Source organism: Patagioenas fasciata, chromosome W (assembly GCF_037038585.1).
Source record: "Patagioenas fasciata isolate bPatFas1 chromosome W, bPatFas1.hap1, whole genome shotgun sequence".
NCBI lineage: Eukaryota > Metazoa > Chordata > Aves > Columbiformes > Columbidae > Patagioenas > Patagioenas fasciata.
Window position 1 is genome coordinate 49,140,060 of NC_092559.1, and position 19,957 is coordinate 49,160,016.

Here is a 19,957-nt window from a genome sequence, read left to right on the forward strand (position 1 = left end):
AAAATCTTGTCTAGCTCAGATTTTGTGTGTAAATGCTAAGGGTAGATCAGGAGGTGTTAGGAACTTTAAGAGGATGGTTTTTGTTTGATATGCAGAATAGGATTTTGTTATGAGTCATTTTTTATGGATTTCTTTATTTTCTCTGTTCTTCATTTGAAGAAAAAGATTCTTGTTCTCTTTTTTTCTCCCATCACAAAGAGGGAATCTCTACTTAAGAGCTGGAAATAATTGCTGTAGATCTAAGCAAGCCTAATATGTTAGCAAGATAGCTAATTTTTGGAAATGTATTCACCAATTTTTCTGGGAACTACAGATAAAATAAAAGGTAAACTTACACTTTGAAATTACTTTAAATTGTGAAAACTTTTAACCAATTGAGAGCACCTTAAAGTGGGCCAGTCTGTCATCATAGCTTCTCTGTTCTCATCAACTTTGCCGAATATGCCTCTGTTGTCCCCAGTGAAGGTTCCTGTACTGATAAAAATAGTTCATGTTATCTCTTATTTACATAATTGGTATAAAAGCAAAAGACTATTATCCAGATATGGGGGGATGTATTACTTCATGTTTTGCATATTTTTATGAAATGGAGGCACGAGTGAATAACATTCATGCTTTGTAAATTATTCACCTGCATATCCTTTTCTCCATTATGCTTTTTGTCATGAAGCAATGGAAAAGGCCATATATCCAGTGAAAAATCTCAATGGTTTGCAATTCCTGTCAGCCAGGTAGTACTTCAGCTTCTGAAAATCTTGAACAGATTCACAAAGTCATCAGTTCCCTTGCTCTTTTCCTCCCTTAGCCTCCAAGAGTCGATATTTATTCTGTTGATGGGAACTCTTGAGATGATGTGTTGGAGGACATTATTTTACGATAATGGCAGTCTGTCTTAATAAGGCCAGTCTTAAGTGTTGGAAAAACACTCATCCTAAAAATTACTGACTGACCTCAGTCAGTGATGAGCAACAAGCACAGCAGCAGCTACAGAGCAATCATGGGAGATTTAAACATGGTGAACCGACATGCACAGCAGTGGCTACAGTAAGAGCTGAGGCTGAGCACGGACTGAGGAGACAAGGAGGAGATCCCAGAGCCGCAGTCCTGCCGAGGGAATCGCCGTGAAGCGGCTGATCTTGCGAGAGGGGTTGACACGAGGAGGCATTGCCAGGAGCAACCAGAGGAGATTTAAACACTCTCCTAGGGAGCACAGATGACCAGGAACACAGCGAAGAGGGTCAGCAAACAGGGATGAAGCAGTTAGCACAGCAGTTAGCTCAAGCAGGCAGGGCAAGGAAGCTCGGCAAGTTCAAGTGATTTACCTCACTTGGTGGTTGTCACCCTCGCAGAAGGAGCTGGCTATGGTATCCACTTGGGGCAAAGTTAAGTACTCTGCACTCAACAGGAAGAAGGTGGCAACTGAGACAGAGCTGCCACGGGAACGTGCAGCCACCCAGACCTCAGACTGCAGAGAATGCCAGAGCCTTTCACTAGTATTGGAGTGGTAATAGAGAAAACAGTTGTGAGGTGTGAGCAGGTGGATGACCTGCTGAGCCTGGTAGTAGAACTGAGAGAGGAGGTGGAAAGGTTGAGAAGTATCAGGGAGCTGGAAAAGGAAATCAACTGGTGGGATCAAACTCTGGCCTCTCAGGGGCAGGTAAGACCACCAGCAAGAAACGAAGATCAAGGGATTCCTGTATCCTCTCCTTGCCTGACTGAAGAAGGCAGGTCAAGGGAAAGGGATGAACAGAAGAAAGTCCACACTTGGGGTGGCAGGAGAAACACGCCCCTACCCAACCCACCTTCCCAGGTGCCTCTGTCCAACAGGCATGAAGCTCTGGATGTGGAATGCAGCGACTTGATGAATGGGGGAAATGGCAGCATGTTTTTGCCTGGTGTAGAAGGAGGAGGATCCTTGCTGTGACCACCCCACCCTTCCAGGTTCCCTTGCAAAACAGTTATGAGGCCTTGCAAGTGGAACCAAAAACAACATTGAGGGAGGTGGTTCCACTAAGTTGGAGGTGCTGCAGAGGATAAGTCACCCTGCACCCTCCATCAAAACAACTACCACAAAGAAAAAAAAAGCAGATTGTGGTTGTAGGAGACTCCCTTCTAAAGGGAACAGAAGGCCCTATATGCAGGGCTGACCCAATTCTTAGGGAAGTCTGCTGCCTCCCTGGGGCCAGAGTTAAAGATGTAAAAAGAAAATTTCCTGCCCTGGTAAGGCCTTCAGACTACCATCCCCTAATAATTTTTCAGGTAGGCAGTGATGAAACTGAAAAGGGAAAACTAAAGACAATCAAGAGAGACTTCAGGGTCTTGGGACGCATGGTTAAGGGATCTGGAACACAAGTAGTGTTCTCCTCTGTCCCCACAGTTGCAGGGTATGACAAGGAAAGATGCAGGAAGACCCACCAGATCAATACCTGGCTGAGGGACTGGTGTCACTGGCAGAATTTTGAGTTTTTTGATCATGGGTTGGCTTATGTGGCACCTGGCCTGCTAGCAACAAATATAACACACCTGTCTCAAAAGGGGAAAAGGATCCTGGGGCAGGAGATAGCAGGACTCATTGAGAAGGCTATAAACTAGATTTGAAGGGGGAAGGGAGGGAAACCAGGTGTGGCAGAGGCATACCCAAGGGCAACATCCCAGCATCTGAGGGTAGTGCTGTGTGCACAAGCACAGGCACGTCGCGAGAAGAGCCAGAGGCCACAAATGTAATTGCAAAGAGCAAGTTTTATTTTAGTTACCTCTCTACTGGGGGATCTCCGTAGCCACACCTGAGCTCCCAGGCAGAGGCGGCGTAAGCGGGGACGCAGGCGCTGGTAAGTTTAGCCCTGCTGGAAGATCATTAGGCCGGCTACGCTCGCCTATATTTAAAAGCTTAGAGCAGATGCAGCTTCTTGCTGCGCTCTGCTCTTTCTCAAAACAAAGCAGGAATCTCAGATATGATAAGGTACTGTAGGGTTTCTCTCAGGCCTATGTTATCTCACACAGAGGTTCTACTTGTCAAGCACACAAGGTCAGTAAAACGATTAGTGTGATGTATGTGCTTTCTTTATACCCCAACTGCGGGTCACTTGAGCATGTTTACCTTTCTCCTTCTCGCCCGGTCTTCCGCAATTCCCATACATTCCACCCCGTCGCCCAAGGGATCGGCTTTGCTGGGACCAGAATAGCCATAGGTGTTCACGTGAGCGTGTAAACTTCAGAACAGAGCAATTTACAGAGATACTCAACAAACACATATACATCTATAAAGAGAGATAAAGAACAAATATATGTGTGCAATAATAGGTTGCATCTGGCGTCCCGTCTATCTTCTCAAGAGATGAGATGAGTCTTTCAGCCAGGCACTGTCAGTGGATTGCTTCATTTGATGTGTCAGTCCCACAAGATGTTATCTTCTGTCCTGGCTAGTTCATTAGCTGTCTTGAAGCCACACTTGCGTTAAAAAAGTCAGAGCAGCATCTTCAGCCACTACCTACCCAAGGGAAAAAGAATCATGAGAAATATGAAAGTTAAAAAAGAGAAAAACCCTTGGCATAATACATATCTGTAACAGGACTATTGCGGTAATAAATGACAGCAAGAGATCTGCAGCTATTAGTCTTGTGGAGGTGTGTCCTGCGTATTATACTTGTAACGTAGGGTTACAAGGCACGACGAGCCAATCTGTGATAAGGGAGGAAAACAGGGGCGTCTTCTCCTTCCAATAATACATACACTGTTGCTCCAGCTCCTTCAACTAGTATTACTCCAGGTTTGACAACCTGGTGTGGGGTAATTACCCACACAGACTGGAAAGCCATGGCCTGTGCTTTCTCAGGTTGAACTTCAACACGATGTTGGGTCCGCGACACCAATAACACCGTTCCAATGCTGTCTCCTCTAGACCAAGTACAAGTAGTCATTGAAGATATCTGAAATGCAAGAACTCAAGAGTCTGATATTAGCAAAGGATGTAACATAAGAGAAGTCGGAGTACACAACCACACAGCATTCTCAGGAGTTATGATGTGGACTTTCACATCCACATTAATAGGTTGCGGTCCCACTTCGCAATCCATTGGGGTGAATAATTGCATTTCCCCTGTAGTTAATATTTTGGGAGAAATACCATCTGGAAGGATTTCAATCCGCACCATGTTTTGTACTGGGGGTGTTGTGATGTGATCATAGGGTGTTTGATTATGGATAATCCGACTGTTAAGCAAAAAAACTGCTTTAGTCAGATGTGGGCTCCAATGTTGCAAAGTTTTAGTACTGGTTAATTTTTTCAATTGTTCCTTCAACATTCCATTCATCCTTTCAATTAAGCCATTGGCCTGGGGATGATATGCAATGTGAAACAACCAGTCTATACCTAACCCTTGAGCCCAATCTTGTACATTATGTCCACTAAAGTGTGTCCCCTGGTCACTCTGTATTTGATGGGGAGGTCCATAGTGATGGATGAGTTGTTCTAGCGCCTCAATTGTATTATGCTGATTAGCATGTTTAGTGGGCTTGGCAAATAATAGCCCTGACACCGTATCCACAGCAGTGAATACATATTGCCACCCCCTAGATGGGGGTAAGGGGCCCACATAATCAACTTGCCAGGTATTCAAAGCCCACTGACCACGCTTTATCTGTCCCCATGGCCTACATAGTGCTTTTAGGTGTAACCGTGTACAAGTAGCGCAATTACGTGCACATGACATATAAGCATGTAGTGGCAAAGGGGTTTGATTATGAGCAATGTCCCATGCATGCGCAGTAGAAGCTGAGCGATGACCACAAGCAATATGTGCATGTAAAGCCTGAGCATGTATGTCGGCAGAGGTCATCTCATCTACCTCTCTGTTGTTCTGTGACTCAAGTGAGTCATCTTTTTGATGAGCTGAAACATGTCTCACCTTCAAAGGAGATGTCTGTACGTGCTGCCAAATTTGTTGCCATATATCTGCCCCCCATATTGGATATCTTTGTACATGCCAATCATCCTGGGCCCAGCGGGGCAACCACATTGTGAGACTTTTATATACTACCCAACTATCAGTATATAAATAATGTGCTTTCCCTTCCAGGATAGCAAGGGATGCTGCAAGCAGTTCAGGCCACTGACTAGAGGCCTGCACACCCGTTTGCCATAATATTATGCCTGGTAAAGGAGCATATGCAACCGCCCTCCATTGCCTTTGTCCAGTTGCAGTATATGTTGCACTGCCATCAGTAAACCAGGCATCCTTCTTGTGCTCTTCTGTTAACTCGTCGTAAGGAGGAGCCTCCTCCACAGGAGAGGTCGGGATGTCTCCTAGAGGAAGAGCTTCCCCAAGTGCAGGCACATGATTGAATGATATTGTACCAAGAAGGGTGGCATGTGGGGTAGTCACATGTGAGTTTCCTGGTAAAAATCATTGCTGCAGATAGTGTTTCCACTTCCAGTGCATAGCTGCCTGAGCTACTCCTGCATGGGCCCTAACAGAGTCATCTGCAACCCAGCCATGAATAGGTATGGGGGTGTGTACGGTTACACTATCTTGACTCATGATATGTTCAGTTTCCTGCAGTGCCCAAACAACAGCCAGAATCTGTTTTTCCATTGGGGTATAATGAGTAGCAGACCCTTGCAGTGCTTTAGACCAAAACCCTGTGGGTTCCTTCTGATTTTTTGGTCCAGTCATCTGCCACAATCCCCAAGAGACTACATCATCCAAAATTGTTACTTCTAGTTCAAAAGGATATCCTTGCCTGGGAGTATATAATCATGCACGTTCCATCAAGGCACTTTTACAGGCATCAAAAGCTTCTTGTTGTTGTTTGGTCCACTGCCAGATAGCTTTATTTCTAGTTAGTTTCTCTAGAGGCCTCATTAAAATTGCCAAATGCAGGATAAAAGTCCTCCAATACCCCAGAAGCCCCAAAAAGGTCTGTAACTGCTTTACTGTGGTTGGTACAGGAAATTACTGAACTGTCTGCTGCACTTTATTTGGTATTTCCTTAATCTGCCCATGCCAGACGACCCCCAAGAACTGTACAGTGGTACTAGGGCCTTGTATTTTCTTTGGATTGATTGTCCAGCCCCAGTTCTGCAAATGTGACTGCAATCACTCAGCAGCTGCTTCAATTTCTTGTTGTGACTCTGCCATAAGCAAGAGATCATCAGTATAATGGTATACAGTAAGAGTACCTGACCACGATGCTACATCAGCTGCTACCATTTGATGGCATATAGAGGGGCTGTGCTTGTATCCTTGGAGCAGTACCTGAAAGGTATATTGCTTTTGCTGCCAGGTAAAAGCAAACTGGTCTTGACTCTCTGGGGCAATGGCAATTGAAAGGAAAGCATTAGCAAGATCTAGTACCATTTTCCATGGCAATAAGTTCTTGCCAATTTTTTCTATGAGTGTAACCATATCTGGCACCGTAACTGCAAGGGGAGGGGTGACTTTATTCAATTCTCTATAGTCTACAGTCATTCTCCAAGTGCCATCTGTTTTTCGAACAGGCCAGACAGGATTATTGAAAGCCATCATGGTTTCTTTAATGATCCCCACTTGCTGGAGTGCCCGAATAGTCTCGGTAATTTCTTCCTCCCCCCCTGGGATGCGATATTGTTTTATAGTCACCACCTTGGCAGGTGCAGGCAGCACAACAGGATCCAATTTTGGGAATCCACGCAAGACAGTTACAGACCGGATAGCAAATCCAGTGCGTGGAGAGCCGAAAGAAAAACGACCATTTAAGGTTTCGACTGTCCACCCTGCTAGAACATCAATACCCAGAACATATTCTTTAATTGGGACAATCAACACTGTTGCAGTAAATGACTTGGCATTTGCGATTGTGAGGGTAACAGTAGCTTGGAGAGCAGGGGTTGGATGTCCCCCCGAACCACAAATCTGTGATGTAGCATCTTTGTTCTTAATATCACTATGCAACACTGTGACCTCAGCCCCCGTATCCACCAGAGCTAACACATTCAAAATCCCCCCAGACCGCCACTCTATGGTTAAAGGAACATAAGGGCATCAGTCCCCCTCACGATAGGAAGCTACTGTGGCGGCAACCTCGGGGGACCCGCCAAACCTTCAGTCCCGCTATTTAGGCAACTGCCAAGCAGCGCCTTGCTTTGAAGCGGCAGGCGGGGTGGAGGGAGGGTGCAGGGGGGCCGATGCGGCTGGAGATGGCTGGCTTTTTGCCGTAGATATTAACTGTCGCCAGCGGCGAAACAGTTCTGCTGTTGACAGCCCACTTAGTTCCGATCGTGGGACGCCAGCCTGTAAAAGATCATGCCACATCTGTTTCCTCGTCACCTGTGCTGTAGACCCTTTTGATTTTGCTGACTGTCCCTTGTTCACTATTCAGACAGAGGGTCCTGAGAGCATAGTATCAAGATCTTTCATGGCAGTCACCAGAACTCCTACATTACCCGCGGCAGCTTGTATTGTTGATATAAGGCAGGGTTTCACCGAGACAGGTGCTCCCTTCAACAACTCCATCCTGATACTTCTTGTGATCGGTATATCATCTGGACTAGTCCCTGTCAACAATGCATGATCCATTCCCATTTGCCGTAGCAAAGTGATACCCTCTGATATTGTAGACCAGCTTCCAAGGGAAGACATTAACTCCCTAGGGTCTGTATGTGTTGCTAAAACTGCTGCACACAACCACTGATATACTGTGGGTGCGGTAATGTCTACCCCATTTGCATTTCTAATATTCCGCAGCTGGACAAATTCTCTTTGTATCGAATCATTCTTAGATATAGGACATAACAGATCCTTTTCAGCCGCTAACAAGTGGATTGATGCAGCTCCATTATCCCATGCTCGCAAAAGCCACTCCAATATACCTTCCCCATTCTTTTGCTGGTAAAGCTCCAAAAATTCTCTTAACTCTTTCGGAGTGTAAGTACACGTAAGCTGTACCCCCCCACCAGGATGTTCCTGCTCTCCCGTCATCTGTATGAGGGGTCGTGCCTGCATCACATCCCTTTCTTTTGAATCTGAATCCAACTCAAATTCAACTTCGGAATCCGAGGATGCACTGCAAATATTTCCATCCCATTCATTGGGATCCCAGGAATGTTTCATGGTGAGAACACGAACCTCGGAAATCAAAACTCTATGTGACCCATGTTTATCTCGCCGTTTATTAGCAATATGCGCTACCAAACAGTCCACTTTGTCCTGCAACCCAGAGCAGCGCTCTGATTGAGATGCAATTACTTCATGCGCCATCACCTTTGCCTCTTGCAAAGTCCCAATTTCCTTCTCTAAATCCGCAACTTTACTCCGTAATGCAACAAATTCACGGTTAAGAGATCTAAGACCAGTAATAAATAGCCATCCCAATCTTCCCGCTAACTTGCGAGAAGATTTACAAGCCGTTCTCCATGGAAACTTTAGTATGACCGCTTCAATTCCCTGGGGAGTAACCACCCCCCCTTCCTCAGTCTCTGGCCATATCTCCGGCGGAGCCAATTCATATAGGAGAGCAGCCACAGGGGTCCAGGGCTCCATACTGGGCCATCCCGGAATATGGGGAGTCACCCATGAGGCCTCCCCTGTCCCCGGTGGTTTTTTTTTAAAAAGCCACGGCATGGCTGTTTCTAGCGACCGCCGACTACGCCAAATGTGTGCACAAGCACAGGTACGTCGCGAGAAGAACCAGAGGCCACAAATGTAATTGCAAAGAGCAAGTTTTATTTTAGTTACCTCTCTACTGGGGGATCTCCGTAACCACACCTGAGCTCCCAGGTAGAGGCAGCGTAAGCGGGGACGCAGGCGCTGGTAAGTTTAGCCCTGCTGGAAGATCGTTAGGCCGGCTACGCTCGCCTATATTTAAAAGCTTAGAGCAGATGCAGCTTCTTGCTGTGCTCTGCTCTTTCTCAAAACAAAGCGGGAATTTCAGACATGATAAGGTACTGTAGGGTTTCTCTCAGGCCTATGTTATCTCACACAGAGGTTCTACTTGTCAAGCACACAAGGTCAGTAAAACAATTAGTGTGATGTATGTGCTTTCTTTATACCCCAGCTGTGGGTCACTTGAGCGTGTTTACCTTTCTCCTCCTCGCCCAATCTTCTGCAATTCCCATACAAGTGCTAACGATGCCCTTCAGTCTGCCATCCCAGTGGAGGTAGGGCATGGAGAGCCATGCAGTAAGAGAAACGCAAGGGTTATTGATGTGGTAGAAACTGTGGAAGTACTTGAGGATGGCCACAAAGGGCTTCTCACCAGAGAAAGGTGGTGGAATCAATGGCCTGGCCGAAGTACATCTGTATGAATGCACACAGCATGGGCGACAAACAGGAGGAGCTGGAAGCCATTGTGAGGCAGAAAAGCTATGATATAATTGCCATCACAGAAACATGGTGGGATGACTCTCATAACTGGAGTGCTGCATTAGATGGCTATAAACTCTTGAGAAGGGATAGGTGAGGAAGGAAAGGAAGTGGGATAGCCATGTATGTTAGGAAGGGTTTTGATTGTTTGGAACTTGATGAGGATGATGATAGGGGTTGAGTGTCTATGGGTGAGAATCAAGGGGAAGGGCAACAAGGCGGACATCCTGGTGGGAGTCTGTTACAGTGATAGGGAGCAGAATGAAGCCCCAGTAATCCAAGGGGAAATGGACAGTGACCTGCTACACTACTTGGACACCCACAAGTCTATGGGACCAGATGGGAAACACCCAAGGGTGCTGAGGGAGCTAGCAGAGGTGATCACTAAGCCACTTTCCATTATCTATCAGCAATCTTGGCTAACTGGGGAGGTCCCAGTTGACTGGAAGTTGGCTAATGTGACGCCCATCTACAAGAAAGGCCGGAAGAATGATCAGGAGAACTGCAGACCTGTCAGTCTAAGCTCAGTGCCAGGGAAGGTCATGGAGCAGATCATACTGAGTGACATCACATGGCACATACAAGAAAAACTTGAGATCAGGCCCAGTCAACATGGGTTTATGAAAGGCAGGTCCTGTTTGACCAACCTGATCTCCTTCTGTGACAAGGTGACCCACCTAGTAAATGAGGGAAAGGCTGTGGATGTTATGTACTCTAGACTTCAGTAAGGCCTTTGACACCGGATCCCACAGCATTCTCCTGGAGAAGCTGGCAGCTCATGGCCTGGATGGGTGTACTATTTGATGGATAAAGAATGCCTGGAGGGCCAGGCCCAAAGAGTTGTGGAGCCAAACGGTTGGTGGCTGGTCACAAGTGGTGTTCCCCAGGGCTCAGTATTGGGACCAGTTCTGTTTAATCTCTTTATCAATGATCTGCATGAGGCGATTGAGTGTCCCCTTAGTAAATTTGCAGATGACACCAAATTGGGTGGGTGTCTTGATCTGCTGGAGGGTAGGAAGGCCATACAGAGGGATCTGGACTGGCTGGATTATTGGGCTGAGGTCAATTGTATGAGGTTTAACAAGGCCCAGTGCCAGGTCCTGAATTTGGGTCACAACAACCCCAGGCAGTGGTACAGGTTGGGGGAAGAGTGGCTGGAAAGCTGCCTGGCAGAAAAGGATCTGGGTGTGTTGGTGAACAGCTGGTTGAATATGAGCCAGCAGTGTGCCCAGGTGGCCATTTTTGTTGTTTTGGCCAACAGCATTCTGGCTTGTATCAGGAATAGTGTGACCAGCAGGACTAGGGAAGTGATTGTGCCACTGTACTCTGCACTGGTGCGGCCCCTACTTTGAATACTGTGTTCAGTTTTGGGCCCCTCATCATAAGAAAGACATTGAGGTACTAGAGAGTGCATAGAGGAGGTTGACGAAGCTGGTGAGGGGCCTGGAGCACAAGTCTTATGAGGAGCGGTTGAGGGAACTGGGGCTGTTTAGCCTGGAGAAAAGGAGGCTGAGGGGAGACCTTATTGTTCTCTATCTGAAAGTAGGATGTAGCATGGAGGGTGTTGGTATCTTCTCTTGTGTAGCAATTGATAGGACAAGAAGAAATGGCCTCAAGTTGCGCCAGGAGAGGTTTAGATTGGGTATTAGGAAGAAATTCTTCACAGAAAGGGATGTCAGGCATTGGAACAGGCTGCCTGGCAAGTGGTGGAGTCACCATCCCTGGAGGTGTTTAATAGGCATTTAGATGAGGTTCTTAGGGACATGGTTTAGTGCTAGAGTTAGGTTATGGTTGGACTTGATGATCCTGAGTGTCTCTTCCAACCCAAATTATTTTATGATTCTATGACCTTTTAGTTCATGGCATTCAGGTCTAAACTGATCATTGTCAGTAACTGTTTAATAGACCTAATACCTCAGTGGTAGGCACATGCCACTTTAGAAGAGCCACCTGATTCATAGGAAATTAATCTTGAAACTCAGTGATAACTTTCAAGGCAAGAAATCTTTAGGTGAAATGAAAAGTGACTTGTATTTTAAAATTTTATTTTCCAGATGTGATCCATTTTGGCAGACAAATGGCCTGTAAGATGAAGATGTTTGACTTTTTTCTTGCCACATCTCAGAGTTTCTTTCACCTGAATTGGATTTGGAATGTCTTTAGGGTTCGGTGTTTTAATCTTTGTCAGGGAATAGTGTGAAGAGATTTCATTCAAATGAAAATAACAGAAGTGAGGTATAGAATATGTATGGTCTCCCTAGGTGGCAAGACACTTCCTTGTTTCAACAGAGGAAAATTTTCAACTTGGTTCTTATCAAAACAGCTGCATCTTTTAAGACTTAGCATAGGCCTTTCAGAGCTTTTCTTGAATGCAGTTCCTGTGCATATAAAGAATCAAGGCTAAATTAATCAGTATATTTTGCTGATTTTGAGGACTGAGTTGTCATTGTGATTCATTTTTAGCCAAGGATGACAGTGCTTTAAGTGACTGATGGGATTTAGTTTATTGTGCAGCCTTCTGTGTAACTGTCATTCTTTGTTGCAAAATTTTTTGTGCCTCTGCAAAAAGGGCAAGTAAGGGTGGCTGCTGCTTCTTCTACTGTTATGCTCAGTACAGATACCATGAGCATTTCATTGCTAATTAAAAAGCTAGGACTTTCCCTTGCTTGGTTTAAAAGGATTTCTGCAATGCATGCATTTTTCATACATGTGTTAGAATCCTTCGTTGAGTCTTACAAATTGTAAATTAAACATACAGAAGTGTTGCTACTATAGAATCTTTCATTTATCCTCATGTTTTAAAATATGCAGTTGTTCAGTTATATGATATCATACCTTTGATAACAATACCATTATGAAGATTAATGGAATATAAAAACTAAATTTTAACTCTGAGTTGTGAAATTTGGACAGTGGATATAATTAAAGTGTCTGTATAAGTGCACAAAGAGCTTAGGCCGCATTATTTATCTGTGGTGTTTACTTAATATGAGCATTTTGTAGAGAGTAATTATGAAACAGATTAAACAGATGAATTTGAAGTATTTTCACCTTAACTGAGAAAAACATACCAAAGACAACCATTTCTATTCATCCAGTGATTCTGACTTTGAAGATGATGAACCCAGGAGGTTCCATGTAGAAATAAAACCTGTCCAGTCAAATAATAGCTCTCAATATACCATGCCTTCCTTGGATGAATTAAAAGTATCTATAGGGAACATTGCTCTTTCTCCAGCAATATCTGTAAGTAATTTTGTTCCTTGTATTTTTAATGAGTAAAGAAGAAAAATGGTAAGGAATCTTTAGTGTTAACACATATTTTACTGTTCAGAATTTATTTTAGGTTCAAGTTCAAATATTCTTTTTTTTTTCTTGTGCACTAGGTCATCTTTGATACACTTCATTGCAATGTAATGTTAAGTAATTCTCCCTTCTCAGATTTTAACTTTACTTGGAGTCTTGGGAGTGCTCAGTCCTTGTCTTTCTGCTGTTGTCACCACAAGGCATTTTAATACATATGGAGTTAGCTGAGCATGGCTTTTAACATAGTTTACTAATTTGTATTCAATAATATACAAACCTTTAAAACAGATCATATAATGTGGATGCATATAACTTTTATAGTGCAGCTTTATTGAATGTATTCTGCCAAACCACAGAATGATACTTTATACCATGGCTTTATACCATATTACAAATAAATATTATTAAAGTATACTAGTACAGTATTCAGATCAGAATATGTCTCTGATTTTAAGAAAAATATTATGCATATTAAAATATTAATGATTATTTTTCTCTTTTTCCCTTCCACGTTTTGAAAGCAGAAACACAGTTCTGTAAGTACAGAATGGCTTTTTACTAACATTTTTAGATTAAAACCAAGTGAGTGTAGCACTTGATAAAGTTATTGGGAAAACCTTATGAATGTTTCTATTCTTACCTGTCAGGCACACCATGTGATATAAAAACTGTTTAATTTTACTGGCCCAGCCTGTCAAGGGATTTAGTTGTACTGTTGCCTTTGTCAGCTCTGCAGTCTTCATTTCTGCCTTTTCTTACCAGTGTGGCAGGCATGCACTAGTTGCTCTGTCCTGCCTCATGTTCTGGCCTTCTGCAAGCTCCAGAATGTTCTGCCTGACATTGAAAGGAAAATATTGCATGAGAACTTGAGTGGAAATAAGAATCCTGGGACTGTTAAGTGTTTTATTTGACAGTTGGCAATTTATTCTTATGGGTTTGGGTTTTTTCTGTTTCAGGCACAAGCAAATCGAAATTCATCCCGTAAGTGTGAATATTTTGTGAATACTTAACTTTTAGCCTATTTATGTTAGTTTTTTACCGTAACATGAAAATATTTTTATTGTTGAAGAAATAAACTTTTAAAGTATTTATATTTTAAGTAGAAAAAAAATATTTCTCTTGTCAGTTCTAAGTACCTTTATGGTATTTGCCTTTGAACTACTCACAGTAAATTAAAAGGACAAAATTAAGTTATTTGGTCAAAATTTCAAAGCAGCTAGTAGAAGCCACCCAAAGACCTCTTCTTTTTCTGTATATTCAGCTATTCCCTGTTCTGGGAAACAGATGAGGCTGTCTGTGACAGTAACGAGGAACATGTCCAAAAGCCAAAGGCAGGGAAGGGGGGGAAATCCCATGGAAATGACTTTTGTGTAAGTTCTTAAAACCCTTCCACCCACTCAAGTTGAATATCATCCAAAAAACAGCAAAGCGATCTCTCTATTTTATAGTTAAAAACGCAAAACATGGCCATGGAGATCAAGGACAGAGCATTAGTGTCTGTTCTTTAGGGTTTTTCTCAGTGGGAAAACAAGCCAGATTTCCTGAACAATAATATTTATGTGAACAGTATAATTTAAGGAAGAAATTTCAAGTGTCCAACACTTCCTCGTGAAATGCATTGCTCTGTTTAGTCCTCTCCTTTTAGGAGGTGTTTCGGGAGCATCTGAATTTATATTATCAGAAATAATGAATTTTCTCTTTTCCATTTTAATAATTCACAATTAGTTTTGAACTGCAACTATTAACATTTACTATCTTTTTATAATGAAGCTGAAAGATTTTTATTTCAGAGTGGTGATAATACTGTGTCTTTTGCTTAGGTGAAGAATTAACAAAATCCAAGCTTTCTACTCGGGCAAATGAGTAAGTTCAGCTTGTAAAATTATATCAAGTGTAGTTTTGGGGGAATTTGGTCTTATTTTGATCTAAGACTCTGAGACTCACTGGAAATATCAGTTGACAGCTATTTTAAGTCAGGCATCTATTGCATAGTAAGAGTTTAGGAGTAATTATGTAACAATGGAGATTTCTATTAACTTGTTTTCCCCTTCTAATGCATTTGCTTCATTGTGATCTGTCTCAATTGATATTTATAATTATGTGATTGCAAAACATTGTTTTTTATTAAAATATCATGTTTTAAATAAGATGGATTTAGTTTCCATCATACAGTATTCTATTTTAAAGTGTTTAAGATTACAAGCCCCAAATTTGGACAGGTCTATATACATTGCTGATATATGTATATATTGAAAGAAATTGATGTGTAGATGTATGTCTTGCCCAAAATGAAAACAATTTGCTGACATTATGAAACACAAACTTGCACTAAGGTATCAGTTCAGATAGTCTCCTTATGTGTAAATCAGTTCCTTGACCTGCAATTTATAAGTATTTTTAAGATTTAAAGACTAACTAATGCAGAAGATGAATTACCAAAGTTGTAATTTTATTTTTATAAGTATATGCATCTTTCATTAATTTTCTAATTGTAACTCTTACCATAGAAAGGGGAACAGTGACCTTCTGGCATGGGATCCACTCTTTAGCGGTTCTCTTGAATCTTCCTCTTCAGCCTCATTGGCATCCTCATCCTCCTCAGGTAAAATATTTGATAGTAGAAAATATTTTCTGCATATTCTTCATGATGTTCTATTGTTGCTTTTTTAGTCATTGCAAGGGGGTGTACTTTGACTATTGAAATGAAAGAATTTTGTAAAGCAGTATCCTATGTTATGAGTAATATACAACTCAAGGTGTAGTATGTTAGGCTTTCAAGCTAGGGAGCAAGGGGGAAGAGGGAACACTAGAAACCTTGGAAAAATTCTATCTTGCTTTTGTCTTTTTTTTCTCTCCTCCTCTCCCTTTACAAAAAAATGATCACCATCTATACTGGAGGAAAAATATAATCCTGTTTTTTCAGTTGGTAAAGTTGGGAAATTAAATGGAGGTTTTCACAGTACCTGAGAGATGCTGAGCTTGCGCTGTGAATAGGAATGGGTTTCTTCTTTCCAGGAAAGCCTGTTGAGCTATGTAGTACAAAGCAATTGTGGAACTTTTCTGTGAGGAACTTGTTTCTTGTAGGAAACCATGCATCTGTTAGGAGATATGTGGGCATAATCCAAGGGGAGTGGGAGAAAAATGGCAGGACTGAGACTGGAATTAAGGGGGAGTTCCTTGGCACCACCTGAGAGTAGGTGCATTGGGAGGAAGAGGATGGGCCAAGGAATACGGGATGTGTTTGGGGGGGCAGATAGTGCATGGGAATTTTGGGTGTAAGATTTTGGAAGATAATAGTGTGGGCAGATCACTGGTAGGCTTTCCTGAAACTTGGTATTTGGAAGGGGGGGAAGTTTACAGTAGCAGGCAATATTGATTTTTTACACTCAAAAGGCAGTGAGGGAGAGGGAGGCAAAATGGCATGTGAGTGGGTATGTGTGTTGAAGAGGATAAGAGCAGGAGATGTTGAGAAACTAGTTCAGAAATAGGAAGGAGAGACCGAAACAAAAAAAGATATGGCTATGTTAGGACCTGCTTACTAAAAGTATTTACTTATTTACGTTGGCTATCTTAGGGGATTTAAGGTGGAATCTACTATTTACTATCAGTAGAGATAAGCTGTTTCATAGTTCTCTTCAGCCTACCTACTGCATGTCTATTTTACAACTCTTACTGTCTTAATGTAGAGACTCTTCTCCCATGTGCCTGAGAAAGGAAGTGTTCACTGTTTCATTTAGCTAGGTATTCCTATTCCAAAAATTATAATAGTCCTTACTTCTTTGTTTGTGATTATGGCTTTCTAACTGTTTTCATCTGTACTTGATCATACAGATTGAAGAACAGTAAGAAAGAGCAAGTACATCAATAGGAGAATTCTGTGCTAATTCTTCTTGGCCTTAGTAATGTCCTTTTAACAGCAACCAGCATTGCTATGTAATCCTTAGGGTTTTAAGTGGAACTTATTCCTCCATGACAAATTCATGTTCCTTAAAAGTTATGTTTTATAACAAATCTAGCTTCTAGCTTACAGAAATCATTAGATTGTCTCTTTCTCACTTAGGTATACAGTCAAGATTATTGGCTAGTGGGTCCACATTTGTAACATATTTAAGGATAAATTCTCTCTCTCTATATATATATATGTTTATATATATATATATATATATTTAATAGTAAGACCAATTGTTCTCGGGGTACCCAGCCCCCTAAGCTGGAAGGCAGAGACGACAAGCAGAATGAAGCTCCCATAATCCAAGGGGAAATGGTTAGCAGCCTGCTACACTACTTAGATACACACAAGTCTATGAGGCTGGATGGGATCCACCCAAGGGTACTGAGGGAGCTGGCAGAAGTGCTCACCAAGCCATTTTCCATTAGCAGTCCTGGCTAACCGGAGAGGTCCTAGTTGACTGGAGATTAGCCCATGTACAAGAAGGGCCAAAAGGAGGATCCGTGGAACTGTTGGCCTGTCAGTCTGACCTCAGTTCCAGGGAAGGTTATGGAGCAGATCACCATGATTGTCATCATGCAACATGTACAGGACAACCAGGTGATCAGGCCCAGTCAGCATGGGCTTATGAAAGGCAGGTCCTGCTTGACCAACCTGATCTCCTTTTATGACAAGATGACCCACCTAGTGGATGAGGGAAAGGCTGTGGATGTTGTCTACCTGGACTTTAGTAAAGCCTTTGACACTGTTTCCCACAGCATTCTCCTGGAGAAGCTAGCTGCCCATGTCTTGGACAGCTGTACTATTCACTGGGTAAAAAACTGGCTGGATGGCCAGGTGCAAAGAGTTGTGGCGAATGGAGTTAAATCCAGTTGGCAGCCACTAGTGGTGTTCCCCAAGGCTCAGTATTGGGGCTGGTTCTCTTTAATATCTTTATCAATGATCTGGACAAGGGGACCAAGTGCACCCCCGTTAAGTTTGCAGACAACACCAAGTTGGGTGGGAATGTTGATCTGCTTGAGGATAGGAAGGTTCTACAGAGGGATCTGGACAGGATGGATCATTGGGTTGAGGCCAGTTGTATGTGGTTCAACAAGGCCAAGTGCTGAGTCCTGCACTTGGGTCACAACAACCCCATGCAACGGTACAGGCTTGGGGAAAAGTGGCTGTAAAACTGCCTGACAGAAAAGGATCTGGGGGTGTTGGTGAACAGCTGGCTGAATATGAGCCAGCAGTGTGCTCAGTTGGCCAAGAAGGCCAAGAGCATCCTGGCTCAGAAATAGTGTGGCCAGCAGGACTAGGTGTTGTAGTTTAACACCAGCCAGCAACTAGGACCATGCAGCTGCTCGCACACCTCCCCCTCCCATTGGGAGAGAATCAAAAGGGGAAAACAACTCATGAGTTGAGATAGGAACAGTTTAATAGGACAGCAAAGGAAGAGAAAATAATAATAATAGAATGTACAAAACAAGTGATACATGACGCAATTACTCACCACCCATGACACCAATAGCCTGTTCATTCCTGAGCAGCGGTATTTGCCCCCTGGAAAACTCCAGTTTATACACTGAGCATGATGTCATATGGTAAGGAATAACCCTTTGGCCAGCTTGGGTCAGCTGTCCTGGCTTTGCTCCCTCCCAGCTCCTTGTATACCTGGCAGAGCATGGGAAGCTGAAAAGTCCTTGACTACTCAGCATCAGTGTATTATCAACATTCTTCTCATACTAAATCCAAAACACAGCTACTAGGAAGAAAATTAACTCTGTCCCAGCCAAAACCAGGATAGTATCCACTCCTTATTCTGTACCATTGAAGTCATGCTCAGGTCTCATACTATCCAATGTATTCTTATTAATCACCACCACTTTTCTGTCTTTTAAGATATACACACAGATATCATTCCCTTAGTCTATGGGCCATCCTTCTAAAATGTCTGTTGAGTTCATTTAGTCAATGACTTTGGGCTCCATCTGTCATAACAGTCTCTCAGAGCAGGAGAGATTGTGTGTGGTGTTGGATTGTTGTATGCTGCATCAGAAGCTTATAACTGGTGTATCTGGTGTGGTCCATGCCTACGATCTGTGGGTTGAAGATGTCAATCTCGAGGAAGTTGCTGGGTGCCAGTTGCTGAAGCCAGTTCTGGTTCCATCATCACTGCACTTTGCTTGGTTTCATCAAAGTTCATTCTTCAGTAATCTGGATGATTCTTATTATAATACCATTGATATAGCATACGGAAACCACAGTAGTGATGGCATATAGTATTAGTAATTAACATCATGCAATTCAAATCACTGGCTATTCTCATCCAGAAACAAATCCCCCTGAGGTACACATTGGACTTCTCCATCCTTCAGCATTACCCACAAAGTGCACCCAGGTCCTTGAGCAAAAACAATCCCAAGAATGGGTTTGCCTTTGCCTGAGGCAGGAGTAACCCAGACTGTCTTCCCTGACATATTCTTTATCTGCACTACAGGGACTTTATCCCCTTCTACAATATGTGAAAGTTTTGATTAAGCAGGGCCAGCTTGATTGGCAGATCCCCTAGTGTTGACTAACCAGGTAGCTTTTGTTAAATGTGTATCCCAATGTTTGAAGTTCCCACCACCTGTTGCTCTCAGTCTTAACAGTCCATTGTACTGTTTGGTTTTCCTGAAGGCTGGTGCATGATAGGGGATATGATATACCCACTCAGTGCCATGCTCTTTGGCTCAGGTATCTATGAGGTTGTTTCAGAAATGAGTCCTGTTGTTTGATTCAGTTCTTTCTAGGGTGCCATGTTGACAAAGGACTTGCTTTTCAAGGCCCAGGATAGTATTCTGGGTGGTGGCATAGGGCACGGGGTGTGTTTCCAGCCATCCAGTGGTTGCTTCCACCATTGTAAGCATATAGCACTTGTCTTGGCAGGTTTGTGGGAGTGTGATATAATCAATCTGCCAGGTCTCCTCATACTGATATTTCAGCCATTGTCCTCCATACCATACAGGCTTGTTTGATCGCTGTGAATGTTTCACATTCATGGATAACCTGTGCAATAGTATCCATGGTCAAGTCCACCACTCAATCACAAGCCCATCTATATGTTGCATCCCTTCCTTGGTGATCTGTCATATCATGGGCCCACTGAGCTAGAAATAATAACCCTTATGTTGCCAGTCCAGATCTAATACCAACTATCTAACTATTCCTACATTTATACAGTCCTAAAATTACATTCGGCCCTTTGAAGGCAACTGCAAGGCTGATGTGGCCCCCGGTAAAAATGAGTTTGACACCTCTGCTCTAGGATGAGAGAGGAAATAAACTGGGGCAGATGATGCCTCATACATACAGTTACTCACTAGATACGGATTGATAC

The 19,957-nt window shown here is 43.0% G+C and overlaps 1 protein-coding gene across 1 annotated transcript in view; it reads left to right on the forward strand.

The window, feature by feature from the left end:
* The window catches only part of LOC136114625 (F-BAR domain only protein 2-like), a 142,943-nt gene that overhangs the window by 101,112 nt on the left and 21,874 nt on the right, over nucleotides 1–19,957 (forward strand). The window contains exons 13-17 of the mRNA XM_071801643.1: nucleotides 12,406–12,584; nucleotides 13,169–13,180; nucleotides 13,601–13,625; nucleotides 14,465–14,507; nucleotides 15,152–15,246. Of these exons, the coding sequence (XP_071657744.1) occupies nucleotides 12,406–12,584; nucleotides 13,169–13,180; nucleotides 13,601–13,625; nucleotides 14,465–14,507; nucleotides 15,152–15,246 (354 nt within the window). The remainder of the gene's footprint in view (nucleotides 1–12,405; nucleotides 12,585–13,168; nucleotides 13,181–13,600; nucleotides 13,626–14,464; nucleotides 14,508–15,151; nucleotides 15,247–19,957) is intronic.